The sequence below is a fragment of the Strongylocentrotus purpuratus genome, unplaced genomic scaffold (assembly GCF_000002235.5).
Source record: "Strongylocentrotus purpuratus isolate Spur 01 unplaced genomic scaffold, Spur_5.0 spur5_scaffold_19, whole genome shotgun sequence".
Classification (NCBI taxonomy): Eukaryota; Metazoa; Echinodermata; class Echinoidea; order Camarodonta; family Strongylocentrotidae; genus Strongylocentrotus; species Strongylocentrotus purpuratus.
The window spans coordinates 14,719,741-14,746,149 of NW_022145604.1; the positions used below are offsets into that span (position 1 = coordinate 14,719,741).

Below are 26,409 nucleotides of genomic sequence, written 5' to 3' on the forward strand. Positions count from 1 at the left end.
ATTTGAAAGGTAGTTAAAACTCTGTAAATACTCATTTTCATACATAAAGTTCCTATTACTGTGTTTACATTTGAATGAATGCAAACAGTTTGGGTAATTTATAATGCTCGCAATGGAAATGGAGTCTTTATGATTTTGCTTTAGATGCATCAACTGGGGAGAAAGGAAATAATTTCAAAATGAAATGAAACAGAACAGTAATGTTTAATAACATTGCCCCAAAATGTTCATGGATTAGAACAATTTTAATCAACTTTAAATTCTCTAAGTTGGCAACAAGGCATGGGATTTATAATCATTATTTGCCTTTATTTGGACATTTTTCATTGCATATTGTATTTATCATTCACATCGTCTCTTTTAAAATCTTGAACATTAAAAGATAAGAATAATTGATGCAGATTTGTGGAGGCGTAGTTGATTCACTTAAACCTTCTGAACTTGGAAGAAGGAGAAGAAGAAGAAAGAGATTGGGAGCTGGAGAAGAGGAGTTTGTCAAGGTTGGTGGGCCCCGTACGGTACTGATGAAATACATCCCATCGTGGCGGTGACAGGCCAAGTTCAGCTGATGGAGACGAACCGACTGCTCTAGATTGTCAGTTTGTTGATGTCAAGTCGTGTACCAACCCTTCTTTGTGCTTTATCCAAGAGTTTTTTTATATTCGTAGATGGACATTTTTTCCTCATTTTGTGTTTCCAACAACATATTCTTCTCTTTTTTTTTATCAAACAATGCTTGTATCTCTGTTGTCTCTGTCCATTTCTGTCTGTCTTTCTGTCTGACTGTCTGTCTCTCCTCTTTCCCTCAGCCGTATTTTGTTAATCCCTCTGTTCTCCCAATTTCTTTTTTTTTATCAAACAGTGCTTCTATCTATTTCTGTTGTCTCTGTCCATTTCTGTCTGTCTGTCTGTCTGTCTGACTGTCTGTCTCTCTTTCACTCTCCCTCAGCGGTATTTTGTTAATCCCTCTGTTTTCCCGATTTCCCATCTCCTGCAATATACCATCTGCTTCTATTGTCTTTTTGATCCCTCCTTCTACTTTTTATCATCCTTCTTTGTCTGTCTCTGTCCGTCTCTCTGTGTTTTCCCTCTCTTCTCTGTCGACTTGAACTATGTATTCTCTATATCACCACGCTGTATGGTATCTATTTATTTAATAAAAACTATTACAAGTAACCATCTATGTAATTATTGTACATGTACATGTACAAGATAGCTGAGACCTGTATTATCAACATAAATGATGAAGGCTATATACCTCTACACAGGATTATTATAAGCTGTACAGGTTACATGTAGGTAAATATGGCAGTGGACAGATTTGACAGGGGAGGGGGCTGTCGGCTTCATAAGCCCCCTTTCCTAATATATTTTCAATTTAACAATTGCTCCATGTCTAAGGAGAGAAGACTATCATCATTTCAGCGATGTCAAGGTCTTTAGGTCTGTGGGATAGACACAATATCAATGTCACTGCCAGTTACCCATGAACCTTAAAGGTCCACCGAGAAATTAAAGGCCCACTGAGAAATTAAAGGCCCACTGTATCCATGCAGCTACTGGAATTGAAGATAAGATTGACCTATGAACTTTAAAGACCAACTATGCTTATACTGTAATTAATTGTGTACTTCTTTACTGGTGAAATACCACCCTGGATAAAGAATATTGGATGCCCATGTCATTTGTTGCTATGTTGTACAAGACTTGTTCAAGCCTTGTTCAAGCCTCTGCCATTATGTTCAATAGAGGTTGGCCATGTACGCTGCTAGAGTACTTTTTCATTTATGAAAATAATAATGGATAGATTGAATGAATTTCTTTGTTGTCGACGGCACAGATGAATTATCATCAGTCTTGTGAAAGTTTTGTCGCATTTTTGTATTTCTATTTCATATTTGTGTGTGTCAACTCAAGAATTCATGTTTCAAATTCCCATTACTGTAAAAACAGGTATGTTGTAATTGATATACTGCTGCGAACACGGTGTGCCTAAACGGACAGAACATTTAAGTACGTCTGAGCATGGTGTATGATTTCTAGACGTGCTGTCATTGAAGGAATGATTCAATTACTGCTGGTTCAAAGTTCCGTTAAACGATAGAATGAGCTGTTTGGTAAAACAGGTTTCATGTCACTTTGCTGAAAAAGGATCCGGCAAGAAAATTGAATTTCTGCATAAATTCATTCACGTAATGTGTTTACAAGGCTGCGCCCGGGACATGGATCTCGATATCCTTGGTTTTCTGGGGTGCAGGCTAGCGGGGTAAATGCATCGTCTTTCAACCAATGAAATTAGCTACCGAGAAAGCCCCGCCAGGTTTGGAGGCGCGTTGACTGACATACTCCTCTCCGGGTGTGCCGGCGAGGCGGCTCGCATAGTAGTCATCACTCCTCCTCTCCCCGTCCCCATCCCCAATCGCTGCAGCAGATATCGCTCCTACTCTCCTCTCTTTCATCCAGCCAATCCTTGCTTCCACCGCTGCTATAATCCAATTGAATTTGGCCTCCGATTTTTTTTCGACGACGACGATGGAGGGAGGTCGGGAAGGGTTCCTTCTCGGGAGGTGGGGGAAGGCTCTGCGGTATCCAACTTTGACACTAATTCGCGAGGATGAAAATCCCGAAAGTGGCAACAGTTATTGTGAAACTTGAGATGGCGATAAAAGGTGGAGACCGGAGGAGGTGGAGAATGGTAGCAGAGAGGAAGGTTTGCGTCGGTTGTTGTCGATGGAGATGTTTGGGAAGGGAAAGGGAACTAGGGATGTTTTTTAAATGGATTTTGCAATGTTTAAAATTTATGACTGACTAGCTCCGGGTGGCATTATTATAAGAACATATTTAAGAATTAAATTTAGGTTTCCTCTGCAGGCACTCATAATTGTAGTTTAAAAGGGGAGTCTTGTTGCTGGTTACTTCTTGTTCTGAGATAGTGTAAGGAGTGCATAATTATTCTCTTTTCCAAAAAGTTAAATCAGAGTTTTGATGATGGAAAGGTTTTTGTAGTTGTTTTTATAAACAGTAGAGAAAGGGAAATAGAGCCAGGCAGAAACATGATGCATGATGACTGAAGAAAAAAGACTGAATGGATTGATGAAGTATACATTAAAAAGCTAATACATAGGAAAAGAGAGAGAGAGTGAGGAGAGATGGAAAAATGGGCATGATGATTGCATATATTAATATGTCGAATCATGACTGATATACGGACAGATGAAGATGAAAATTATGAAATGTAGAATATAAGTAAATTCAGACTGCAAAGATGGCCATATCTCATATTACAACTAATTGGGAGTGACCTAGTTGTCCCAATTTTATCCTTCCAGATCTGTCTCTCTCTCTTTCTCTTTCTTCTTTCTTGCTCCCTTCCCCCCACCCCAACTCTCCCCCTCCCCTCCCCTCTCTCCCTATCCCTCCCTTTGTCACTCAATCTACCTCTCTCTCAATCTTCCCTCTCTCTCTTTCTCTGTATGTCTGTCCGTCTGTCTTTCTTGCTCCCCTCTCCCCCCCCTCTCTCTCTCTCTCCCTCCTCTCTCTCCATCTCCCCTTCTCTCTCTATCTCCCATTCTCTCTCTCTCTCCGTCTCTTCTCTCTCTCTCCCTCTCTCTCTCTCTTTCTCTCTCTTTCAATCTCCTTCTCTCTCCATCTCCCTCTCTCTCCATCTCCCTCTCCCTCTCACTCTATCTCCCTCTATCTCCCTCTCTCCCCTCTCTCACTCTCTCTGTCTCTCTCTCTCCTGCTATGACAGAGGATTGCCAGAGTGTAAACAAAGGTCATCGGATTCATCCCGTTCTTTAGGATAACCATGGTAGACATATCTTGACAGCTCAGAGGATCAAGCTGTCACCTTGTTTAGAATTCCTTCCGCCCTTTTTCCCTCTCTTCTTCGGAACGGTTTCTGTCTCTGCTTTCCTTTTGTCTACAATGTAAGAATGTTTACTGACACCCAACTTGATCACTCTTCAAATCTCCTAGGGTCTTTTCTGTTCTTCTTTTCCCCTTAAAAAAAAAGGGGGGGGGGGGCTCACTCGTGTGATAATGATTGACAAAAATGGCAGTAACATTCTGAGTCATGAAACTATGGTATCCAGCAAAACCTGGTGGTGTGAAAATGGGCTGTTTCTGGAACACATTTAGGTTAAAATTGTTTGTGAGACCATCTAGATTTGTATGATTCGACTTATTTGATGGACAAACCTCATATGTTCTTGAATCAACCTAATAGACATGCTATTTTTGACTTTACTCACACTTTTTGAGCTTTCTAGAGCTCGCTGCTCCTGTGTACGTTGTCACCGGACGTACGTCTACCATTCCCCCCCCCCCCCATGCTCCCCCACCCCTGAACTTGCTACCATGTCACCGTCATATTAGGGAAATGGGGTAGCACTAATAAACAGTATTAAAGGATAATAAACCTTGTCATCGAGGGGACCAAAGTCATGGCCATCTTCCTAGAGCTAAATCTCACCAGCCGATTCCTCCTCCTCCTCATCAACTCAGGAAGATCTTTTTTCTCAACTCATCCCTTTACCAGCATTATGGTTTATTGCCCCTTTCACATTCAAGGGTAGAAATGTGATTGACATTTATTCATATCTTTCACAGTGCTTAGAAGAAATAACGAAAACATACAGAGGTTAACACTATTTACTTGATTCTATCTGAGATAGATTAATTCATTTTATTCCTCTATTAAAAAGAAAATGTAATCAATATTTGTGTTTTTTCTCTGTATTGCCCAATTGACATATACATATATTTGTTTTTTCTCATCTTCATCACCATCATCATCATATCATTATCATCATATACAGTTGTATGTATATATATATATATATTATATTTTATTATATTATATATATTATATATATATAAATTTTATCATCATCATCATCATCATCTCCATAATCCTCCTCATCATCATCATTATCATCATTGACGTCATTAACATCATCATCATCATCATCATCATCGTCATTGTCATCATCATCATCATCGACGTCATCAACATCATCATCATCATCGTTATCGTCGTCATCATCATCATCATCATCATCATCATCATCATCATCATTATCATCATCATCATCATCATCATCATCATCATCATCATCATCATCATCATCGTCATCATCAACAACAACATCACGAGCCTACAGTATGCCATCATGCACCACCGAAGTTCACTAGAACAAGCTGCGATTCTTAATAGTGAGATCTCTGTCATCTTACAATGAAGATGAGAAGATTTTTCATTCAAGAGATAAGGCATAGAAGACCTCCCAGTTTTGCTTTGTCAAACAGATGTAAATCTTTTTAATGAGCTGAGTGTTCAGTTGTCATTTTGTCTATTTTGTTTAGGGGAAAGAAATAGCTTTCAGGATCTGAGATATGTTATCAATCTCATTTTATTGTCCCAACACTTGATTGACAGTATATTTTATCTATTTTCAAGTGGGACGATTTAAAAATTAAATAAAACGAGGACATCACGTCCGAACGATCTGTTGAGAGCCAGAAGGATGTTAACTCATATACTTTACCACAGAGTGAATGTCCTTTTGGTTCTGAACAAACAATTATCATGTACTGCCCTCATGGCTCTTCGAAGAGAAAACCATTGACAACCGAACATTATCTCTTTCTCTCCTATCTCACTGATCTGAGGGCATTTGCACTTCCACTAGTGTCATTTTCTTATATTTTTCTTAACCAATGTAAAAATCTCAAATTGCATAGATCTGAAAGACAAATATAGATCGATGCAAATGTATGATCTTAAAGACTCATGGGTGCCATATATGCAAACCATTCTCACTCAAATGATATTAAAGAAGAAAAATGATAAAGCCTTTGTTTATTAATGTTGTAAATGCAGGGTAATGCGAGTAGTCCGACATTAAGTTGCCCCTATGTTAGATCTAACAAAGCTTTAAAGTGTATAATTAGTGTGATTATTAGAATGTTTAGACACCATGATGGCCATTACTCTACATTTATGCCGTCAAATTACAACTTTCACCGGAAATGTGGATGATGATCTGGGTTAATATTTCCTAGTGGATTTTAAAATATCGCCAGCCTTTTCCTTGGACAAAACAAAACAAGGTTCATTAATATGATAATTGCATTTTTACAGTGAGTGTATTACACTCTGTAGTGTAATTGACATATAAATATGTGATTTATGATTTTTTGGGGGGCTGTTAACATTTGCATCAGGCTTTATTTCATTGAAGGTATAGGATAGGATTACAACATGGGTTTTAGTTGAGATTTGGACTTAGGGTTAGGTAGATAGTGTTCGGCTCAGGGATGTAGATACAAATTCTGCTAATGTAGGAAATAGATTAAAAAGCTGTAGTTACTTTAGAAGGAATGTGTTGTACAACGATGTTCTTACATTAGTTTCTGCTTACAGTGAGTATGAATAATAAACCAAATTTTGATTCAAAGCTCTACTGTATTACTTGGTTGTACAAGAAGCCTTGAAAGGTTAGGCGGATATCTCTGTTGTTGTGCTAAACTTCCAACTCCCACTATTTTTGTCCGCCATACTTTCATGCTTTCATTTTCATTTTAAAGCCTGCCCATCAATCTTCCTGGTATTTTTGTAGATAAGATTTGTTCCCTTTCATTTCTCTCATCTTTTCTTTTCTATTCTAAGTCTATAAAGAAGAAATCTCATGTCATAGCCCCACCGAGACGCCAATGTAAACATCATAAAACAAACTTCTTGAACTTGTCATGTTGGTAGCAAAGACTTGGGTTTAATAGCCTGTTTAGACGAAAGAAAATCGTATTAAACTTGTATAAAGAACGTCTTATAAACAATCATTGCATAGCAAAAGGAGTGTACAGACAAGAAAACAGCGTCGATAAAGAAACGTCATATAAAGAAATGGTTGACATGACAGCTGGCCAATCATTAGTGTGCTCTCAGGACAAGCCCCGCCCAGTTACCCTGATCGTTTTAAATATCAAGTTTTTGTTCTAAATGATGCTCAAGCACAATGTTTCTTTAACTGACGTTTCATTATATGTTTTTTATGCAATGTTCACACTAAAAGAAAGCTAATTATTCGTCATAGAGCTATACAATACTGGTATAGCTATACAATGATTTCTGGTAATCTGAATGGGGTGGTGGGGGGGAGGGGCTATATAAGCCAAACAGCCCTATGAAAGAAGGAATGGGGTTATCCATTTTTGACATGATTTATACGCAGGCCATTAGGTCTTTGATTCTGGAAGGTTATGATTTATTTATCAGCATTACTTTGTCAAGATGGTTGATATATCTGTTGGTTTTTGTGCCAATCATAGATCCTGTGGTGATGGTTTCCATTAGCTAGTCACTTTTCTCCCCACAAATTTTCAAATTGTTGATTTTTGTTTTTACCTCAGTCCATTCCAATGAACCCTGATTCATAGGTTTCTCTTTGTTTCTTTTTTGTGGCGGGGATTGTTTATTTTAACAGGAAAAATTATCTCATAGATAAAAATGAATTCAAGTAGGCAGCGGTTTTCACTATTTGTTTATTTCTTTTGCTGTAGACCTCTTATTCCAATATAAGGTCAGCTTTATGGTGTATTTCAAAGTTGTTTAGATGTAAAATACTTAAACAAATCAATTGAAAGGGCTAAATGGAAATTCAATAGTACTGGTATTTTATTATCATGTTTAACCCGTTGACTACTGAATTTTATAGTTCCCATAGGATTAACACAGGGACCACCAGGTTCCCGTAAGCAAAGGGTTAATAGAGTATAGAGCAATACTATTTGCATCTCATGTAGATATAAAGAAATGTTTTCGTCCTAAAGCATCGCAGGGAGCAAGGATTACTTCTCTCTCTCTCTCTCTCTCTCTCTCTCTCTCTCTCTCTCGCCCTCCCTCTCATTATTTTTCTTTAAAACACAAAAAACGGGTAACTGACAAGGGCTTCAACTAGTGCTTGCAAATATGTCATCAGTTTCTTTCTCCCAATCCTGATTGATTTCATAATATATCTTCAAAGCTGTTGAAAAACAGCAAACCAAGACTTGTCTGAATCATACATACTTGGAAGAAATTGTTTGTGCTGTCACGCCAGAATTAAGACGGGTTTACGTGAGGTCGTAGAATCTTCAGGCATCCTTGGATGTGAACTTGTGGCTGACTCCTCCGCCGTCATCGTCTCCTTCTCCGTGAACATGGCAGTCAACAGTTTCTCGTCCCCCGAGTTCCAATTATCCTCATTAAACGGAGAAATGTTTCTGGGAGCTTTGCCTGTGATTGACACTCCGTATACAAAGGTCGTATCTGGTGATCGAGATGCCCGGATAAGATTTCATCTTTCTTAAACTTATCAAAATATGACCGAATGTCCCCGGTTTCTATAAGGCTTGGCATTTTAACCCAGCACAAGGAAAAATTCCATTGTATTGTCACATAGAGCCAGTGGTGATGTGTGAAATCAGTCTAACTCCCCCTCATGACAGATAATTCATCTTCATCTTCGTCACTCCAGATTTGTCTGACCTTGAGTCATAAATAAAGATGATTTATTTTGTTTTTCGATAAATCTGCCAATTTAACGTTTCAAAATTGTACTATTTCCATCAATAACCCTCATCCATCTGTCTGTTTTCTCTTTTACATCGTCTTGAAAATTGAATATTTTTCTCTCACGTTGTCTGGAAAAACCAAGCGTTTGTCTTTCATTTTGTCTTGATAGTCAGATTGCACTATTAGAAGCTCTAGCCAATTTAATCTATGCTTGTTCTGACACTAATTGGAAAATGTGAAGTAACGATAAAAGTAGAAAAAAAAGTATGATATACACAGTACCCTGTCTCTGTACGTTTGTTTTATATTCCCCCAAATGGTATAGTAGTGAGTTAGATTATTGGAAATTTGGAATCTGTATTTTTGCACAGCAGCCAGGCTGAAAAGTATAGCATCTGTGAAAAGAAACGATTAGGAGTGCAAAACTATTGTAAACACTTCCAAACAGGAAATGATCATTCTAAAACATTTGGTAATACCATTAATTTTCATACCTTATGAATATATATGAAATGATATGGAGAATTTCACACATTGAGCATTTCTGAAGGTTGATTGCATTAACATTCCTTTCCTTACTGCAATTTTGCAAAAATCTAGCTTAACTTATTGGAGTTTGCTCTCAAAGTTCCAGAGGGACCCTTTTCCCCTCTATTCTACTTTATCTTAGGATTCTTTCATTGAAAGAAAACAAAACAAAACTTATGATTTTTCAAAAGAGAAATATTCTAGTTTCAATCCGGTTTTCTTCTGTATTACTGTCAATAGAAAATAAGAACAATTCTGTTTTCTTACATTTCCTTTTTTAAACCATCTCAGATCTAACCTTCTCTCTCAGTGTATTATTAATAAACTCAGATACATTTAGGTTGATTTCTAACTCCTTTGTGGGTTTAGCGGTTGATTAAATCATCTTGAACTTGCTCTTTTCCTGCTGTGTTATTGATGTCTACATCTGTTATACACATTTCCTTTTTTTTCTTTCTTGGACCACAAATAGCCACATGTGACTGCTAATGGCCATGTGGTTCACTGTACGAGAGCATGGAGTCAGGGTCCAAGACCCCAGGGAGGCTTGACCACGGTTTCCTCCCAGATGGGCAGAAAATAATTACTAGACGCAATCACAGAGACTTTAAAAAAAATAAACTTTTCTCTTTAATATTTGGGTATACTCCTGCCTGTTTAGGACTCAATTAAGGAGTACCGAGTTCTTATACATGTATATCAAACTCTCGTTCTACATATGTTATATTCAACAGTCTTATCCTTCATTAAACTATTGTTTTATATCTATTAATCACAACTGGACGTACGAGAACTATCAAAGGTCATTTTTCTAAGAGTGTAACATTGTCTTAAAAATCATAATTAATCACTTATGTCCTTCCTTTTCTCTTTTTTAAAAATCCAGATATCTGGCAGCAAGACACAGAATGGCCAGGCCATTGGTGCTGCCCTAATGCTATCTCAGGACATTGCCGTGTTGCTTGTTCACAGGTAAGCTTATGATAATAATAACAATAATCATATACATTTACTATTAGCGCAGACACCGTGCAAATATATCCTACTGCACTGCAAGAGCTCCTGATGTGCTTATATCTACAACATTAAAGTTACATGAAAAGATGTGCTTTTAGCTTTTATTGAAAAGTACTTTTGATAAATCAACTTGAGCAATTTCAATAGCCAATTATAGTATTTTATAACCGACACCCCATTTTTCTCCTGGTTATGGAGTGGCAAATGCAGAGGAAACTGTCCCACCATACATGAGTACCATTGAAAAGGGTTTAAACCTGGAGCAATAAATGATCCATTATTTGGGTGCCATATTTATATCTACAGCTTTATGGTACGATAAGGTAAGGGATTATGCACAAGAGAGCTGGCTAATGACTGATGATTGTTTAATTTCCCTGTAACTTCTTTCCTATGCCAACCTAACCAAAATCTACAACCATAGTCTACACCACTGTAATGGTCATACTCTCTTCTTTTTTTTTGGGGGGGGGGGGGAGAGGAATGAGGAATGAGGGTGGCATATTTGGAAGTAACTTTAAGGTCTAATACAAGTCAAATATCTTCCACGTTTTAAGTAAGATATCTGTCCTCATCTAACACTTGTTTTTCGAAACAAGTCTGTACCATGAAATGTTTTTTAATCGATTCAACTCTGCTGTATAGTTCAAACTTAGTATCCCAAGACTTGCATGGATGTAAATCATTGGTCATAAATACATCAAGAATACTATTTACTGTATCCCGCATCATCTATTCCTTTTACTTCCCAAGTTTCCAGTTCTTCTCCCTGTATGTAAATCACGAATTTATCACCCAGGCTAGAAATAGGTACATTTTCTTTTTCTCCTGGAAAAACCAAAGCTGTGTTTACATGGCACTGTCCTAGTTTTTAACTTTAAGCTTGTGAAACCTCAAAGTTATAATCAACGATTCACTAACAGAGAGAAGGGTTCACACTGGACCAAAACTTTATGTATTGAAAGTTTTAACCAACAAAAGCCGGGGTAAGCATTCATTTTAACGACAAGCTGGCGTTACTTTTAGAGTTAACTGCGGCTGCACTATACACTTAACCTCGAGTGAGGACCCGCCTTTGCATTACTCGTACTTATCACGCTAAATATAAAAAATATAACACTTGTAGTTTGTAACTTAAAGTAAACTTAAAATGCTATCACCGCAAGTGAGTACCCATGGTCCCTAACTACAAGATTACTAAACCAAAACCTAAACTTCAAGTTAACGGAACGTTGGTGGTCGTGTGGACCTAACTTGCGAGATGTTTTTCATGAAAGATTTACCGGTATGTAGATGGTCAGAAAATATAAGATCACTTGTAGTTTGTAACTTCAAGTGAACTTAAAATGTTATCACCGCAAGTGCGTCCCCATGGTCCCTAACTACAAGATTACTAAACCACAACCTAAACTTCAAGTTAACGGAACGTCGGTCGGTCGTGTGAACCTAACTCGCGAGATGTTTTTCATCAAAGATTTATGTAGATGGTCAGAAATCCGATCGCTCTCTATTGTGTTCTTGAACCCAGCCATCGGGTTCAAACTTGGGAGATTTGAAGAAAATGACATTCCCCGAACGGCACTTGATTAGAAACATCTGTGTTGAGGTTTGTGTGCTGTCATAAATTTGTTGACAATTTTCAGGTTTTTTTATATGTATACATTTTGGAAGTAATCTGTGTTTGAACAGTGTTGTTTCCTCTCATTTACACTCAACGAGAAGAAGTGGAACCAGAGAAAAATGAAGTCAGTTCGTTTTCCTACGACTGGAGCTGAATCTGTTCATAACGTTTATTGTGAAAGCGGAAACTTCTAAACTTCTGCCAAAAAATAACTTAATCACAATCGACATGACACCAATAATTTGCCATTTGTGATGTATCTTGCTGTGAAAACTGCCATTCTTAAATCACCAAACTTTGTGGTCTGACAGCATGTCTTTGTAAGGTTCTGGCAACGATATGGAAAACAGAAATGTATAGATTACTGGGTAAGCTAAATATAGATGAATGTTAAATACTACAAATAGGTGAATTCTCCACAACAACTTTGGTAGAAGATTAATCATAACTTTATAATTAGCATAGAAAAATAAGAAAATAAAGCTTAAATCGTCTCGACCATGTGCCCACTATAGAGTCTGTTGGTTTGTTTTCATCTTGCTGATCCAGAACACCAAACACTGCATGATTAACAATCAATTCAAGCTAGTTTTTCTCCTGAATTGAGATAAGTTTTAACATATTGTTCTTCATCAAGACAAATCAGTGCCTGCAGAGGGTTGAAAAATGATCAATGAGTGTTTGAAAAAAGGACTGATCACCCCGGTGGAAGTTTTCTCACCGTCTACCTAGAGAGAGCTAGCTAATCTCCCACAATCGTTCGATTGCGCTGTGGTTTGGCGCGCCTGTGGCGCGAGCAAAAGACATCGCCCTATTTCCTCTCCTCCGTCTTTGTCATCGGTAAATCCTCGGCAGCTTCTTCCCGTCATCGTCAGGCTCAAGGAGGGGGTGGAGGCTTCCTTCAATCCCCGTCTCTTTCCTGTAATCTCCGTCTCTTTCCTCCAATCTCTGTCTCTTTCCTTCAGTCTCCGTCTCTTTCCTCCAATCTCCATCTCTTTCCTCCAATCTCCATCTCTTTCCTCCAATCTCCATCTCTTTCCTCCAATCTCTGTCTCTTTCCTCCAATCTCTGTCTCTTTCCTCCAATCTCCGTCTCTCTCTCCTCCAATGTCCATCTCTCTCCTCCAATCTCCATCTCTTTCCTCCAATCTCCGTCTCTTTCCTCCAATCTCTGTTTCTTTCCTCCAATCTCCATCTCTTTCCTCCAATCTTCGTCTCTTTCCTCCAATCTCTGTCTCTTTCATCCAATCTCCGTGTCTTTTCTCCAATCTCCCTCTCTTTCCTCCAATCTCCCTCTCTTTCCTCCAATCTCTGTCTCTTTCCTTCAATCTCTGTCTCTTTCCTTCAATCCCTGGCATCTCTTTCCTCCAATCTCTGTCTCTCTCTCCTCCAATCTCCGCCTCTGTCCTCCAATCTCCGTCTCTCCTCCAATCTCCATCTCTTTCCTCCAATCTCAGTCTCTCTCCTCCAATCTCCGTCTCTCTTTCCTCCATTCTCCCTCTCTCTCTCCTCCAAGCTGCTGCCTTCTCTTTCCTGCGTTCCATTCTCTCTCCCATCGGGAGCCTAATTGAATGTGACGCGTTGCTCAAGATAGTCGGCTCAATTAGTCAATTAAAGTCGCAGGTGTTTCGGCGGAGATGCCCATGTTCTGCCCCTAATGTGAATTGAGCATGAGTGGAAGAGACGAAGAACTTAAAAGGTAGAAGTTTAGAGCTCTCCTGGAGCATTATCTGAACAAGCACGAAAACACTGTCTGTTGTGGCAAGGTAATCCTTTGCTTTATAGTTTCATTACAATTTATAAGGACAAAAGAAAACTAAGAAGTTTGGAGTGCCAACAGCTAGCATCTGTGTGCCATGAAAGATATCCAACTTTTACCCTTCCATTTTCTTGATATTGCATGTATTGAATTTTCCTCTATCATCCAGTTCTTTATTTCAATGTCATTTAACAGAAAGGTTGAGGAGTTAAGTTACACCTGTAGTGCAAAGGACAAATTGGGTTTTTCCAATGCTTGGATTAAAATTGGAATGTCTGTTTCTGAACTCTGTCTTTTCTTTTGCATAGATTAAAGACAGAGAAAGTTAGAGTGCATTTAATAAGAGATCTTATATAATCATTTCCTTCACAATGTTGCTTCGAATCGTATTTAAAACTGATCTTCAAACATGTATGTTCTAAAGTTATATCCAGAGGTGAAAAAGACAAATAGCTAGAGATAGTAGAGCCAGACAGATAAAAATGTCATATGTATACGATAGAGATAAATATGTAGAGTATACAGACGGACAGACAAACAGAAAGACAGGTAGACAGACAGACAGACAGATACAGAGATTAATGTCTTGACATTGATGGAATAGGTAATGTTTGAACTGATCTCTGTGTGTACTTTTCCATCTCTGATTACATTGGTTTTCTGCCAGACAAATGGATCATCATTATCTTCATCATGGTAAATCTCAGCTCAGCTCTCTGTCTCTTTCTTTCTTTCTCTCTCTTTCTTTCTCTCTCTCTTTCTTTCTCTCTCTCTTTCTCCTCTCTCTCTCTCTCTCTTTCTCTCTCCTCTTCCCCTCTCTTTCTCTCTTTCTCTGTCTTCCTTCTCTCCCCTCTCTCTCTTTCTCTTTCTCTCTCTCTCTCTCAGCTCTCTCCTCTACCCCCTCTCTCTATCTTTCTCTATTTCTCCTCGCCCACTTTCCTCCCACTCTATTTCATTGTCCATCTATCTATCTATCTATCTGCCTATCTCTGTCTATATCTCTCTCTTTTTCTTTCTTTTTCTTTCTATGAGATTATACCTTTATTTTTCTACCTGTTTCTCTTCCTCTTTTTCTCTTTCTCTTTTTCTCTTTCTGTTTTGTTTTTTTATAAGTTATTTCAGAAAGAAATGGCAACTGTTTTATATTTGGTAATGTTGAAGTGAGATACCTCTCAGTAAGTAAGTTTCATGTATTTTATTACTATTTTACCAGAGCACCTTAACAAAAGCATTTTAGAGCTCTTTCTTAGCTGTAAATGTTAATGGTTTTGAAGACGTAGCATATAGAAATGCATTGTTCCGTTCTTGAATTTTGATATGACATGAAGTTCTGTTCATGCCTAAGTAACATGTGCTAAGTATATAGTTCAAGTCTTTAAAAAAAATCATTCACCCGTCAACCTCCATCCCAACGTGTTTGTGGAAACAACGTCTTATTAAATGAACAGGTTAACGAAGCAATGGGAATGTGCCCATCAAACTTTGGTTAACACAATCAAGCCGATTCAAATTTCGAAGGTAATGTCTGTAGAATTGTGCATATGAATTATGAAAGTTGTCTGTCCTCTCATTCGCTTAGCACCAGTAGGGCATAAACTCATATCATTTTGTATTGGGTTAAAAACCTTTCTGGCTGTCAGCAGATGCTCTCTCTCTCTCTCTCTCTCTCTCTCTCTCTCTCTGCCTGTCTGTTTCTTACTCCCCCACTCTCCTCCGGCACAATCCATTATCTCTTTCTCAAAGCAAGGTAGGAGCAAAATGGAAGAAAGATTGAAGAGCGGGACATGGGGGTGAAGAAAGAAAAAAAATCATCACAAAAACATCAAATCACGACACAAACGGACCGCGGCGCCCGCATCCCTCTACCTCTCATCCATCCTAACCATTGCACTTTTTTTCCTCCGTCACGAATAACATCTCGGAGGGGAAGACCGCGATGCCTCGGGATCCAAAAATAAGACCCGTTCTACCACTCTTCCCACCTTTTGATTGTTCCTTCGAAGAAGAAAAAAAGAGGAAAAATATGTCATGATTTTTATTCTTCATACATGTTCATGTTTTCATGTTGTTCTTTGAGCTCCCTCCCTCCCCCCCCCCCCCCCCCTCTCTTCCTCCCTCTCTGTTAATTCGCTTTACTTAAACCTCTCTTCGCTCCCTATCAAAATATTTCTTGAACAAGCCGAGGAAAAATTAGGTGGGTTTTCTTTTGCCACAGGGCGACATGTACTTTGGACTGCCATGTTTTCGATGTTGTTGTGTTTTCATTTTTCCGTGCTTAAGAGAAAGTAGAGGAACTGATCTTTTCGCTGGTCGATGTGGGTGGAGTAAAGTTGTGAGAACTGGAGGCGTTTGTTCCTCCGTGATGCCAGTATCACGGTTTAAAATGTTCTGTGAAGGGTTTGATATTTTCTTTTCAAGTCTCGCCCCATGTTTTGTTATGGAAGAGCAAGATCGAGCTTCAGAGCGTATCTGTAATTGCTCATTCACTTTTTTGTTTTCAAGACTGGTAAATCAGGCTTTGTAATTTCTTCATTAAAATGAGTATATATTTGTTAAATTGAAAAGTGTTTTCAACATGCTATTAGAACTCTTGTAATCTTTAGGTTTGATTGATATACTCGTACTCAAAGCTCCCAACTATAAAAATCTAGCAATTTATTGTATTCAATTAATTCTATTGATAATTCAACGTACCTGTAGGAAAATTATTGCAAATATCCCACATTTAAAGATTCATTCATTTTGCATATTTGAAAGAATTTGAAAGAGTAATTAGATTTGATGAATTTTCAATGAAAAAACAAATTGCTATATAATATTACCAATGGTATATATCAAGCATGTGCATGAATTTTTTTAAAGAATTAATAATAAAACTGTAAAATGATTATAAAGTCTCTTAGAAAGATCTTTACACCTATTTTTCTGAATATTCTCAGAACAGCAGAAAAAACAAAACAAAACTGCAAATTAATGGCAATACCTTTTAAAATGAAGATCTTTATACATTCGGGGAAACAGCCTCCCCATGACAGTTACATGCTAGAGAAGCGTTAGAGAAGCGCTAGATTCATCTCCCCAATGTGCCTCACCGCAATATTATGACAAGGCATGTACACCTGTGCAAGCACAGACAGACTGACATGCTCTTATCCAAACTATACACTGCTAATAAAACATCATCATCACCTTTCATGCTTTCTTATTGTCTGCGAGCTAGGAACCATAATTTCATATCTCTCAGTTTGTACCTGCTCATCATCTTCTTCTTCTTGTTCTTCTGTTCCTTCTTTTTCTTCTTCTGCTTTTTCTTCTTCTTCTCCATCTCCATCTCCTTCTCCTTCTCCTTCTCCTTCTTCTTCTTCTCCTTCTTCTTCTTCTTCTTCTTCTCCTCCTTCTCCTTCTTCTTCTTCTTCTCCTTCTCCTTCTTCTTCTTCTTCCTCTTCTCCTTCTTCCTCTTCTTCGTTTTTCTTTTTCTTCTTCTTCTTCTTCTTCTTCTTCTTCTTCTTCTCCTTCTCCTTCTCCTTCTTCTCCTTCTCCTTCTCCTTCTTCTCCTCCTTCTTCTTCTTCTTCTTCCTCCTCTTCTCTTCTTCTTCTTCTTCTTCTTCTTCTTCTTCTTCTTCTTCTTCTTCCTCTTCTCCTTCTTCCTCTTCTCCGTTTTCTTTTTATTCTTCTTCTTCTTCTTCTTCCTCTAATTCATCTTTTTCATGTTTATTTTCTTGTCCTTTCTCTCAGTCTATACCTTCTTACTTTCTCTCTATCTCCTCAGTCTTCTTCTTCTTCCTTTTCTTATTTATTCTTTTTCTGTTTTCCTCCTACTTTTTTCTTCTTATTTATCCTGTTCTACTTTCTCTCTTTTCTCTCTCCTCTCTCTCTCTCTATCTCTCTCTCTTTCTATCTTACTTCTCCTCTTTAACTTGACAGAGATAGCAGTGTATCGATAAACACAATCTTTATGAGAAACAAAAATGTAATGCACAATCAATGAAGGGAAAGTAATCTCTAAACAGCAAGATTTCAAATTGTGATTATCACACAATTTGCATAAAATCCTCCAAAGAACATATAATGGTATTCTCAACAGCCAGCAAGCCATTAGATTCAAACATCAGATAATATTTCAAGTATTGCGTTTTCTGGCATTAAGTACAATTAGGCCCATGGTGCCGGGCTAGTTCACATTATGATATTAACAAGTCGTCATTTGTGTGATGCAGCTGGCCCTTCTCTCTCTCTCTCCCTCCCTCCCTCCCTCCCTCCATCCCTCCCTCCCTCTCTCCCTCCCTCCATCCCTCCCTCCCTCTCTCTTTCTCATTTGTACCCCCTGATTCGTCTTTCTTCTTTAGTGCAATTTGATTTGAGTTTATCACTATCATTCTTCAATTTCAATTTCTGTCGGTACGTACCAAACGATGAGTATGATGAAAGTAAGTTGTTCGACTAATTATTGACGATTGATTATGGATTTATGCACAGTTACAACAGACAAGGAAATTCCATGTCAATACAGTAGAAGTGTGAACGCCCCCATGGTCATATTTGCTTAAAAGTCATCCAATCCTCCTCCTCCTCCTGTCATTGAATACCCCCCTTCTACCATCTTCTTTTAGATCAGTTTTACACCAAAAAGGCCTCCAGAATATTGAATATTGAATGATAAATTCTCTTAGGGGTGTACGTTGACCTTGATTCTCCTTTGATCTTGGAAAGCGATACCCCTTTCCTGTGTTCATCTATCTCGGCGGGCGTTGGATGGTAGATGGATCCAAGGGGGGGGGGGAAGGACATGTAACGCCATCCTCTTTGGTCTTGTTCACACTACACAATAAAAGTGTTCTTGTATTGCAGAGGAAGGCTTGGGTAGGACCCTCGTCTCTGTTTGTGTTCACAATCACCATAATATTTTAGTTGATTTTGCCTTTCTGAAGTATTTTTTCTTCTCATTGCTTAAAAGTGATATATGACTATGTATACAGAAAACATCATTTGACTTCCAGTTTATTAAGCTACGATCACAAAGGTTCGTACGAACGATGCGTTTGTACGAATCTCCCCGTTTTTCTATGGTCTTCCCGAATTTCAATGGTATGAAAATCGTTCGTACGGCGTTCGTAGCCGTTCGTAGCCGTTCGTAATGGTATTTGTGGCCGAGACTTTAAACCAGCTTTGACTGTTTTCATATTAATGCTCAGATCACAATGATGTTAGAGAAGTTGGATCCATTTTGTCTTGGGAGAAAAGGAGATTAGATATTAAATAGATAGGTGTTAATTAATTATGCTGATAATGATCAATAATATTCTGGGAAGGGCAGGGGGGGGGGGGGTTACCATCCTCTTGATATCTTTTCATATACACTTCCTTGTGAAAGGTGCATTATCCCATTAGTTTTGGTGAATGTGAAATGGGCTTCAAGGTCACATGAACGTGAGATCTAGGGAGAAAAGTGGGAGTCGGCCGGTCGGTCGGTCGTGCCATCTTCATCTTCCTCTCTTGTGCTTGGCGATCATACAAGAGATACACGGAGGTGTAAAAATGATCAGTAGAAAGATAGAGAACAAAGACATGGAAAGGAACAAAGGGGAAGGAACAAAGGGAAAGAGAGAAGGAAGAACTGAAGATAGAAGAGGGGAAGACAGAGTGGTAGAGAGGTGGATAAAGATGTAGGCAAAAATTGAAACAAAATACTGAGATGGGGAGGGGGGGGGGGAGAAACTGGTAGGTTAGGTTTGGGGACAAATTGAAAAGAAGGGAAGGAGGAAATATAAATTTTCAAAAGATTTATGTCATGAAATCTAGTATTGCAAGCACAAAAGTGCATTGAACACTGGCTTTGCCATTTAAAAGAACTCAAAAAGTATTTTTATTCCATTGTTGCTGCTAAAAGCATTAAAAGTTGTAGTAAATTCAACCAATAATCTCTCTATAAAACTGTCCCAATTTCTCTTAATCTCATGCGTCATTAGGCCGCATACAGTGTGTGAAAGTTGGGTATGTGGTCAAGGCAAGAAACTGCTTTTTTCAGAGCTCAAGATGACTGACTGGTTTGAAAAAGGCAAAAAGTTTTTTAGAACGTGCCGCAGAAACTCCAACTTCAACCCCGAACCTAAAAATAATTCTGCCAAATGTGGTAGATCATCAGCGGGTCTGAATTATCCCAGTTGGTAAAACCACTGGATGCCAATTACCTGCAAATGCGGTTTGACAAATTGGTGTGAGGCAACGTGTGTCCCCATTGAGTCCCTCCCCCATTCACATGCTATAGGCTTGGTGGGGCAGTGTGGTTGCCTTTGTCGTGTGAAATCCTGTCCGTGTATTTAAAAGGTGTCCCCATGTGATATGATTTCAATGTTGTTACTTTGTCGCTGTTATGATGTAATCCATACCCCATTTGATACCAAGCGAGAAGTCCTCCTTGTTTCATTGGTGTTTTGTGAGATTTGAAGTTCATCAGGGGGGGGGGGGGGTTGATCCAGGATGGCTCAGTGGTTGGGGTAGTGGACTCCAAGCTATTAGGTTCCGGGTTCAATACCAAGCCAGAATGCAATAATGTCATGCGTAAAGTTATAGATTCTCCATAACCTCCTCCCTTGAGTAAAATTGAATGCCATAGGTCCGTTGTAACCATAGAAAGTTAGAAAAGTGAAACTGACTGTTCTTGCTCCTGTTTATAGGCAATGTGACAAAAAGAGGAAATAGGAAAGAATAGAATAAGCATTATTTGCATTATATTATATTTGGGTGAAATACCTGTAGGTCCTAATTGTTTCACACGACCGGATACAGAAGGCATTAGCAACACGTGCTACGTCCTAGACGAGTCTAGGAGCGGGCAAACCCAACAAGTATAACCCCGTCAAGAAAACGCATGGGGCCGATGTCTTGGGCTCCCTGATTGCATTTCATTGTGTCCAGACCAGAATGTAAGATCAAATACGCCGTGACATGTGACAAGCGGCCATTTATACGACCGTCTCTCCATATTATAACGCCAGACGACGGGTAGACCTCTCTAAACGAAGCGGAAGGGCAATTCATTATTCCGTCCCTCTCCCCTCCTTCCCGCAAAATTCCAGACGCGATCAAGATAGAGTGTTCCTTTGCGACGAAGCAGTGTTAAATACATCATTCTATCCCGTCCCTTTACTCTCACCGATTGTGAAGAGCATCTACAAACCAGATGCGTTAAAGTGAAAGTATAGTGAAGGCATACCATGAAGCCCATGCTATTCCACAGTGTTGAAGTTGTACTACAGTAGGAATATATCATCTTTTAACCGTATATACTTTTACGTAGAGTTTAACACACCCCTGACTCTCAAGAGACGATATATAGCCTTGTGAAATATATGCATTGCAAGTTGGGACTGTATGGACTCCACGAGGCAAGTTAGTGTACCTTTGTAGTTTTGGTATGTGTATCTTAGTATATGCATTTGCATTTTTTCAAGAAGATGATGTAATGTACAAAATTAAGAAAACTTTTTCATTGGAATATACCGGTATATGTAAAGTAATCATCAATGAATTTAGATTTTGATGATAGCTTCCCCCCCCCCCCCCCAAAAAAAAGCCCAAATTTTTCTTACCTTTCCTTTTTTTTTGGGGGGGGGGGGTGTGAGGAAGGGGGGGGGGGTATGTTGGTTTAATATGAATAGGAACAAGTAGCCATGGTATCTATAAGAAAAAATTGTTAAAGGTTAGTGATCATTACTTGTTTTAAGCCCTGTCTATTGTATTGTCTAATACCAAGACAAAAAAAAGAAGTTAATCCTGCCTTTAAAATGAGCTATTATCGAGCATGTTGGTGGATAGCCATGGATGAGACAGAAACCATCATTGGTGGCGTATCATTCAGCACTTTGGGTGTTTGGCTCGTAATCATAATATCTTTGATTGAATAAAGTGATTTACTCCAGTCTGTTTTAACCATTGCAATGTGCACTGATGAGAATAAAGAAGAAATTAATGGACCAGTGTGATGGTATTCACACTTGCGGATATGTCAATGGGAAAAAATGGTGTTCAACAAACGAGCTTCAGAAATATAAAAATTGTTCTAAATTTCTCTCAATTGTGATGTGTTCTCCTTTACTTTTTCTTTATTTGTTTCCATCCTGTTTGATATTTCTACAACTTCAGATTTTATCCTGTTCTACTTCCATTTCTATCATCTCTCTCTCTCTCTCTCTCTCTCTCTCTCTCTCTCTCTCTCTCTCTCTCCCTCTCTCTCTCTCTCTCTCTCTGAGTATTCTACAATGTGTCTGGACAGAGAATAGCTCATTGTGAAATTTATTGCTTGCAATTTTTTCTGCCAAATCTTTTAGTGAAAGAATTTTGTACTGTAAGTTTGAATTTTTACTCTTGAGATTTGATTAATGATTCAAATTCATGGATGCATATCCATGAATATGTAAATTTATGTGGAGGCTGAATATATTTTTAATGAAGGGAACATTGTGCACCACCTCTATCCAAGTCTCTGATGTTCTGTAAGAGATCGTTCTGTATATCTTTTGATTTTGTACCAATATCTCTTACTTGTTATCCCTTTTTTGTGTTTTGTTGACCTCATCTACAGTTTTAAACATTTGTTTTTTTCTTCTTTTATTTCTACAGGCGCACTCTTTCTCTGAAGTAGCAGCGGCATGTACCCATTCTGAAGAGGTAAATCCATTTTTTGTTCATCCTAAAACTGAGGATAAAATCAAACATCAAACATTTGTATCATTTATGGTATTGTAGTAATACTATTGGCTTTTCTTCAGTTTGGATATTGTATACCATTTACAATCAGAGTAGAAACATTTGCAAAGTAAACTAAATTGGTAACGACTGTTTTCTTGACAAGAGACACGTGCTTGCACCAAGTTTGCACACACACAAAAGTAAATCAGTGTTGTGTTTCATTATTTCATAGCATGAAATTTCTGCAGATTTGGACCACTCACAAAATTATCCAATATTTTGTGCATGCAAAGTGTTGTTCTTTTAAGAGTAGAGTGGATATGTTATCCTTGACACAGAATGGAAGAAGTTTTTTTTTTTTTTTTTTTGTGGTTTTCTTAGGAGGATATGAGGTTTGGAGCTTAATGAGTTAATATCTAATGTAGATCACATATCATAACCTCCTAATCTTTCCTCTTCCATTTTGCAACATCAAAGCAGTTAAATTATGTTACAGGGAAACATTTACTGCCCCTATCTTAACCATTTGCAATGTTATAGGTGATAGTTAGTACGGTAATGAATTGTTTACAAACCAAGAACCATTTTCAGTTAAACAGAAATCAAGAAAAGCATATTGTACTTGATATATTTTTATAATAAGCAGTACATATAGAGGCCATTATTGCAGGTAGCTTTTTTTTTTTTTTTTACTGTTCCGGTAGTTTTATTGCCTCATTCATACCCCAGTCATATACTAAACAGACCAACACCAGACCGGCAATATACAGAACCAAAAAATTACCTTACCTCGAATGGTTGCCGTGTGAAGTCAGTTTGGCAGTGTGACTGAGGTATTACATGCAAAGTTTTGACATTTATTTTTTATAGACTGTAAAATTGCTTAGGCAGAAAAAGTGTTTGAATTTATAATAAAGTTGTTTTTTCTGTCTCTTTTGATCCACAGGGAGATCTGTTTGGCTGTTTGGACAGATATGAAAGTAAGTTATCCACTCAATTTTTGTAGCCATTTCCTCCCCAGAGTTTAGGGGTTTCGCAGTAATGTTTAGAGGGAGGGAAGGATAGGGGGAACGGAGAACAGCAAGATAGAGGGAAGAAACTAAAAAATCAAGTAGAATAGGTTGTCGGTTGAGAGAGGGATAGAAGAAGATGGATATAGATTGAAATAGAGATACACTGTAGTTATAGACAGATCAGGGAAGAAGAGTAAATGGTAGAAGGGGTTTTTAAAAAAAGGAGGGAAAGAGTGAGAGAGAGATATAGAGATAGAGATAGAGGGGTGAGAGAGAAGGAGAGAGAGAGCTATAAAGAGAGGTGAGGAAAGATTGATGGAAAACAGAGATTGATAGATATATAGAGAAAAGCGGGAAGGGTGAGGGAAAAAATGATTTTATTTAAAAAAACAAGAAAGAGTGAGGGGAAGTTGGAAGAATAAAAGATAGAGAGATGGGTCGGGCAAGAGAGGTTTAAGGTTATGAGAAAATCAAAAAGTAAGGAGAAAGAGAGAGAGAAAAAAAAAGAGATGAAGAGAAGTACATAAATGATGAAAGAGGGGAGAGGGATAGAGAGCCCCCGTCAAAACATTGCAAGCGAAACTGTGAACTAATCAGAAAAAATGATGAAAAAAAGAAACTCCTCTTCCTCTGCGCTTGAAGAGAGACGTTAGGATATGTGCCACCTCTCTCACCGTTTGCAGTAATCCGTGAATTTCTTGCCTGCCAGACTCATTGGTATGGTGATGGACAGAACGTAAAGAAAAAACACCAACCAAGTGTGGCAGTCATTGTTTTTTCTTTGTCTTTTTATAATCGAATGTGCCGAATGAGGAATTCAAATAACTTGTGTCTGTGGGATGGGGTTGGGTGTGATTGCATGTTACGTGCTGGATAACGGCAAATTCAGTATTGTGTAAAATGGATAGGTGCAGTTTTGAAAAACAAGCAATAAAAAAGGGTGGAATATACTTGTATACTGAAAGAATTGAAGGAACATTGTATTGTTTTTAAGGGGCACAGGCCGGTTGTGACCCCCCTTAAATCTGCCCCTGATTTCAATGATAATATAAGGTAATATTTTTGTTAAAATTGTGAGGGGTTGAAGTAGTGCAGCACAGGAGAATCTCATGTTGCAGAGAAAGTTGGTTTTATCTGTGAAAAATACGGGAAAACTCTTACATCTACTCTCTCCTCTCCCAGTTCAAAAAATGAAGACACTAAACATTACAAATATTAAGACATTAATGCCCCTTTATAAACAGGAACAATGTTATTATTTGCTTGTATCAGATGATCTCTGCAGGAAAAATAACTTGAGCAAGACCCTACAGCTTTGAATAATATTTTGTATCTAGTTTGTTTGAATTGATGTAGAAAAATGCAATTCTATATCAATTTGATAAATTTATGAGGCAATAGGAAACTGTATAAGACGAATGTAAAATACAAAGTAGGGATACAACTGGACAGAAATGATACAGAACAAAGAAAAGATAAAATTGAAAGGACGGTGTGAGGTAAAAGCAAGAGAAATAATGGCAAAAAGAGAATAGGAAGGATCGTGTGAGGGGAAAAAGTGAGGGAAAGACCGGGTATAAATACATTTAGCTCAAGCTGGCTTGGAAAACAATCTCAATCCATGATTAGGTGTGAACGACATCGCATTGAGTGACGCGGCATAAATTTTGGAAGCGGGACGATCATCATCGTGGGATGTGGGTGGTTTGTTCGATCCCGGGCTCTCATTTTGGGTTTGGGTGTTTGGCAGTGCGTGTATGGGAATGGTGATGAATTCAATTTAGGGTCGAAAGGTGACAATGTCCTCAGAAAGTAAGAATTTCTTGTAATAATATATTTCAATAATTTATTTATGAGTACAGTGTATTTGTATACTAAAAATGAATATGTACATATATTTTGTCATGATTTCTGTAATAATATCTGTAATACCTTTGTTTATCCTTCTGTTGGAAATGAAATAAAATACAAATTGAAATTGAAATGTAAAGTTTTTTATTTCAATGTATTTAATTTACATGAACGGGTAAGATATGATGTGATAAGATAGATAAATTACGCTGATCTGTGGTATTTTTTCTATACATATTCATTTTTCTTGAGTGTCTAAAATTCATAACATTCTTCATATTTGTTGGTTAATTAAACCTTCATGTTAAGCCTCTCACTACCACAGACACAAAGATGTGTAGAAGTACATGTATAAAGTCAATGGGGTTAAAGCTTGGGAATGTGAGGGTTAATATCTGTTTCTCTAATAATTTCTGCCCTTAATCAAATCAGCAGGGGTAATTGAGTTTGAGTTTTGAAGTAGCCCTATACAATTCAGAGTGATATAAAAGTTGGCCTATATAATCTTCTCACTCAACACCGTATACCTTTATTCATCAGTCTTTTATTCAAGCCTTAAATATAATTCAAGGCGAATTGAGATACATGTATATCAGGAAAACCCATTATGAATAACTTGCTTTTCCATTCGCAATACTTCTTTTTTAATTCTTTTTTTTTCTTCTTCAAAGTTGGCCTCATGGAATTAATAAATGGCTTTAGTTTATGAACATGGTATATTATCAAACATCTGGACAAGTGCTCTCGACTCATTCCCACCTATTGCTTTTTATGTTTGTTTTATGGTGAGCTACGATGTACTTGAACTTTGGAGTTTGTTATTTCTCGCCAATCAGCTTAATTGCGACTGAAATGAAATGTTGAATGATTTTTCACGGCCGTAGAATAATTGACTTCACAGGCTTACTTAGAATATGCAGGTTGTGTGGGAATGGACATTGCCTTCATGTAATTTGATTGCACATACACTATACCTGAAACAATACAATTAATTACAATATGATCCTGCTATACTGTTACTTGTATTATACCTGGTTGTTGCTTAAAATATTATACTTGCGGGATAGATCAATGTGTTTGAGATTATCTGCTGAGAACCAGAAGAGTGTTAACAATGTACATGTAGCACAAGATTTTAGATCATATTGTTTTAGAGAAATAAAAGGCTGTTAACTATAATTAAGAGTTTATGGGTCATGCTTCTCTGCAACACAATATGATCTATCTGTCTATCTATCTGTCTGTCTATCTATCTATATATATCTTTGTCTGTCTATCTTTCTATCTATCTATCTGTCTGTCTGTCTATCTATCAATCTATTGACCAATCTATCTATCTACCTAGCACATATATACCTATCTATATATCTATACAT

General features: G+C 37.9%; 1 protein-coding gene across 1 annotated transcript in view; it reads left to right on the top strand.

Moving 5' to 3' along the window:
- Nucleotides 1-26,409, top strand: part of LOC115926055 (reversion-inducing cysteine-rich protein with Kazal motifs-like) — a 69,042-nt gene that overhangs the window by 26,617 nt on the left and 16,016 nt on the right. The window contains exons 3-5 of the mRNA XM_030990383.1: nt 9,972-10,057; nt 22,101-22,148; nt 23,116-23,149. Coding sequence (XP_030846243.1) covers nt 9,972-10,057; nt 22,101-22,148; nt 23,116-23,149 — 168 coding nt within the window. The remainder of the gene's footprint in view (nt 1-9,971; nt 10,058-22,100; nt 22,149-23,115; nt 23,150-26,409) is intronic.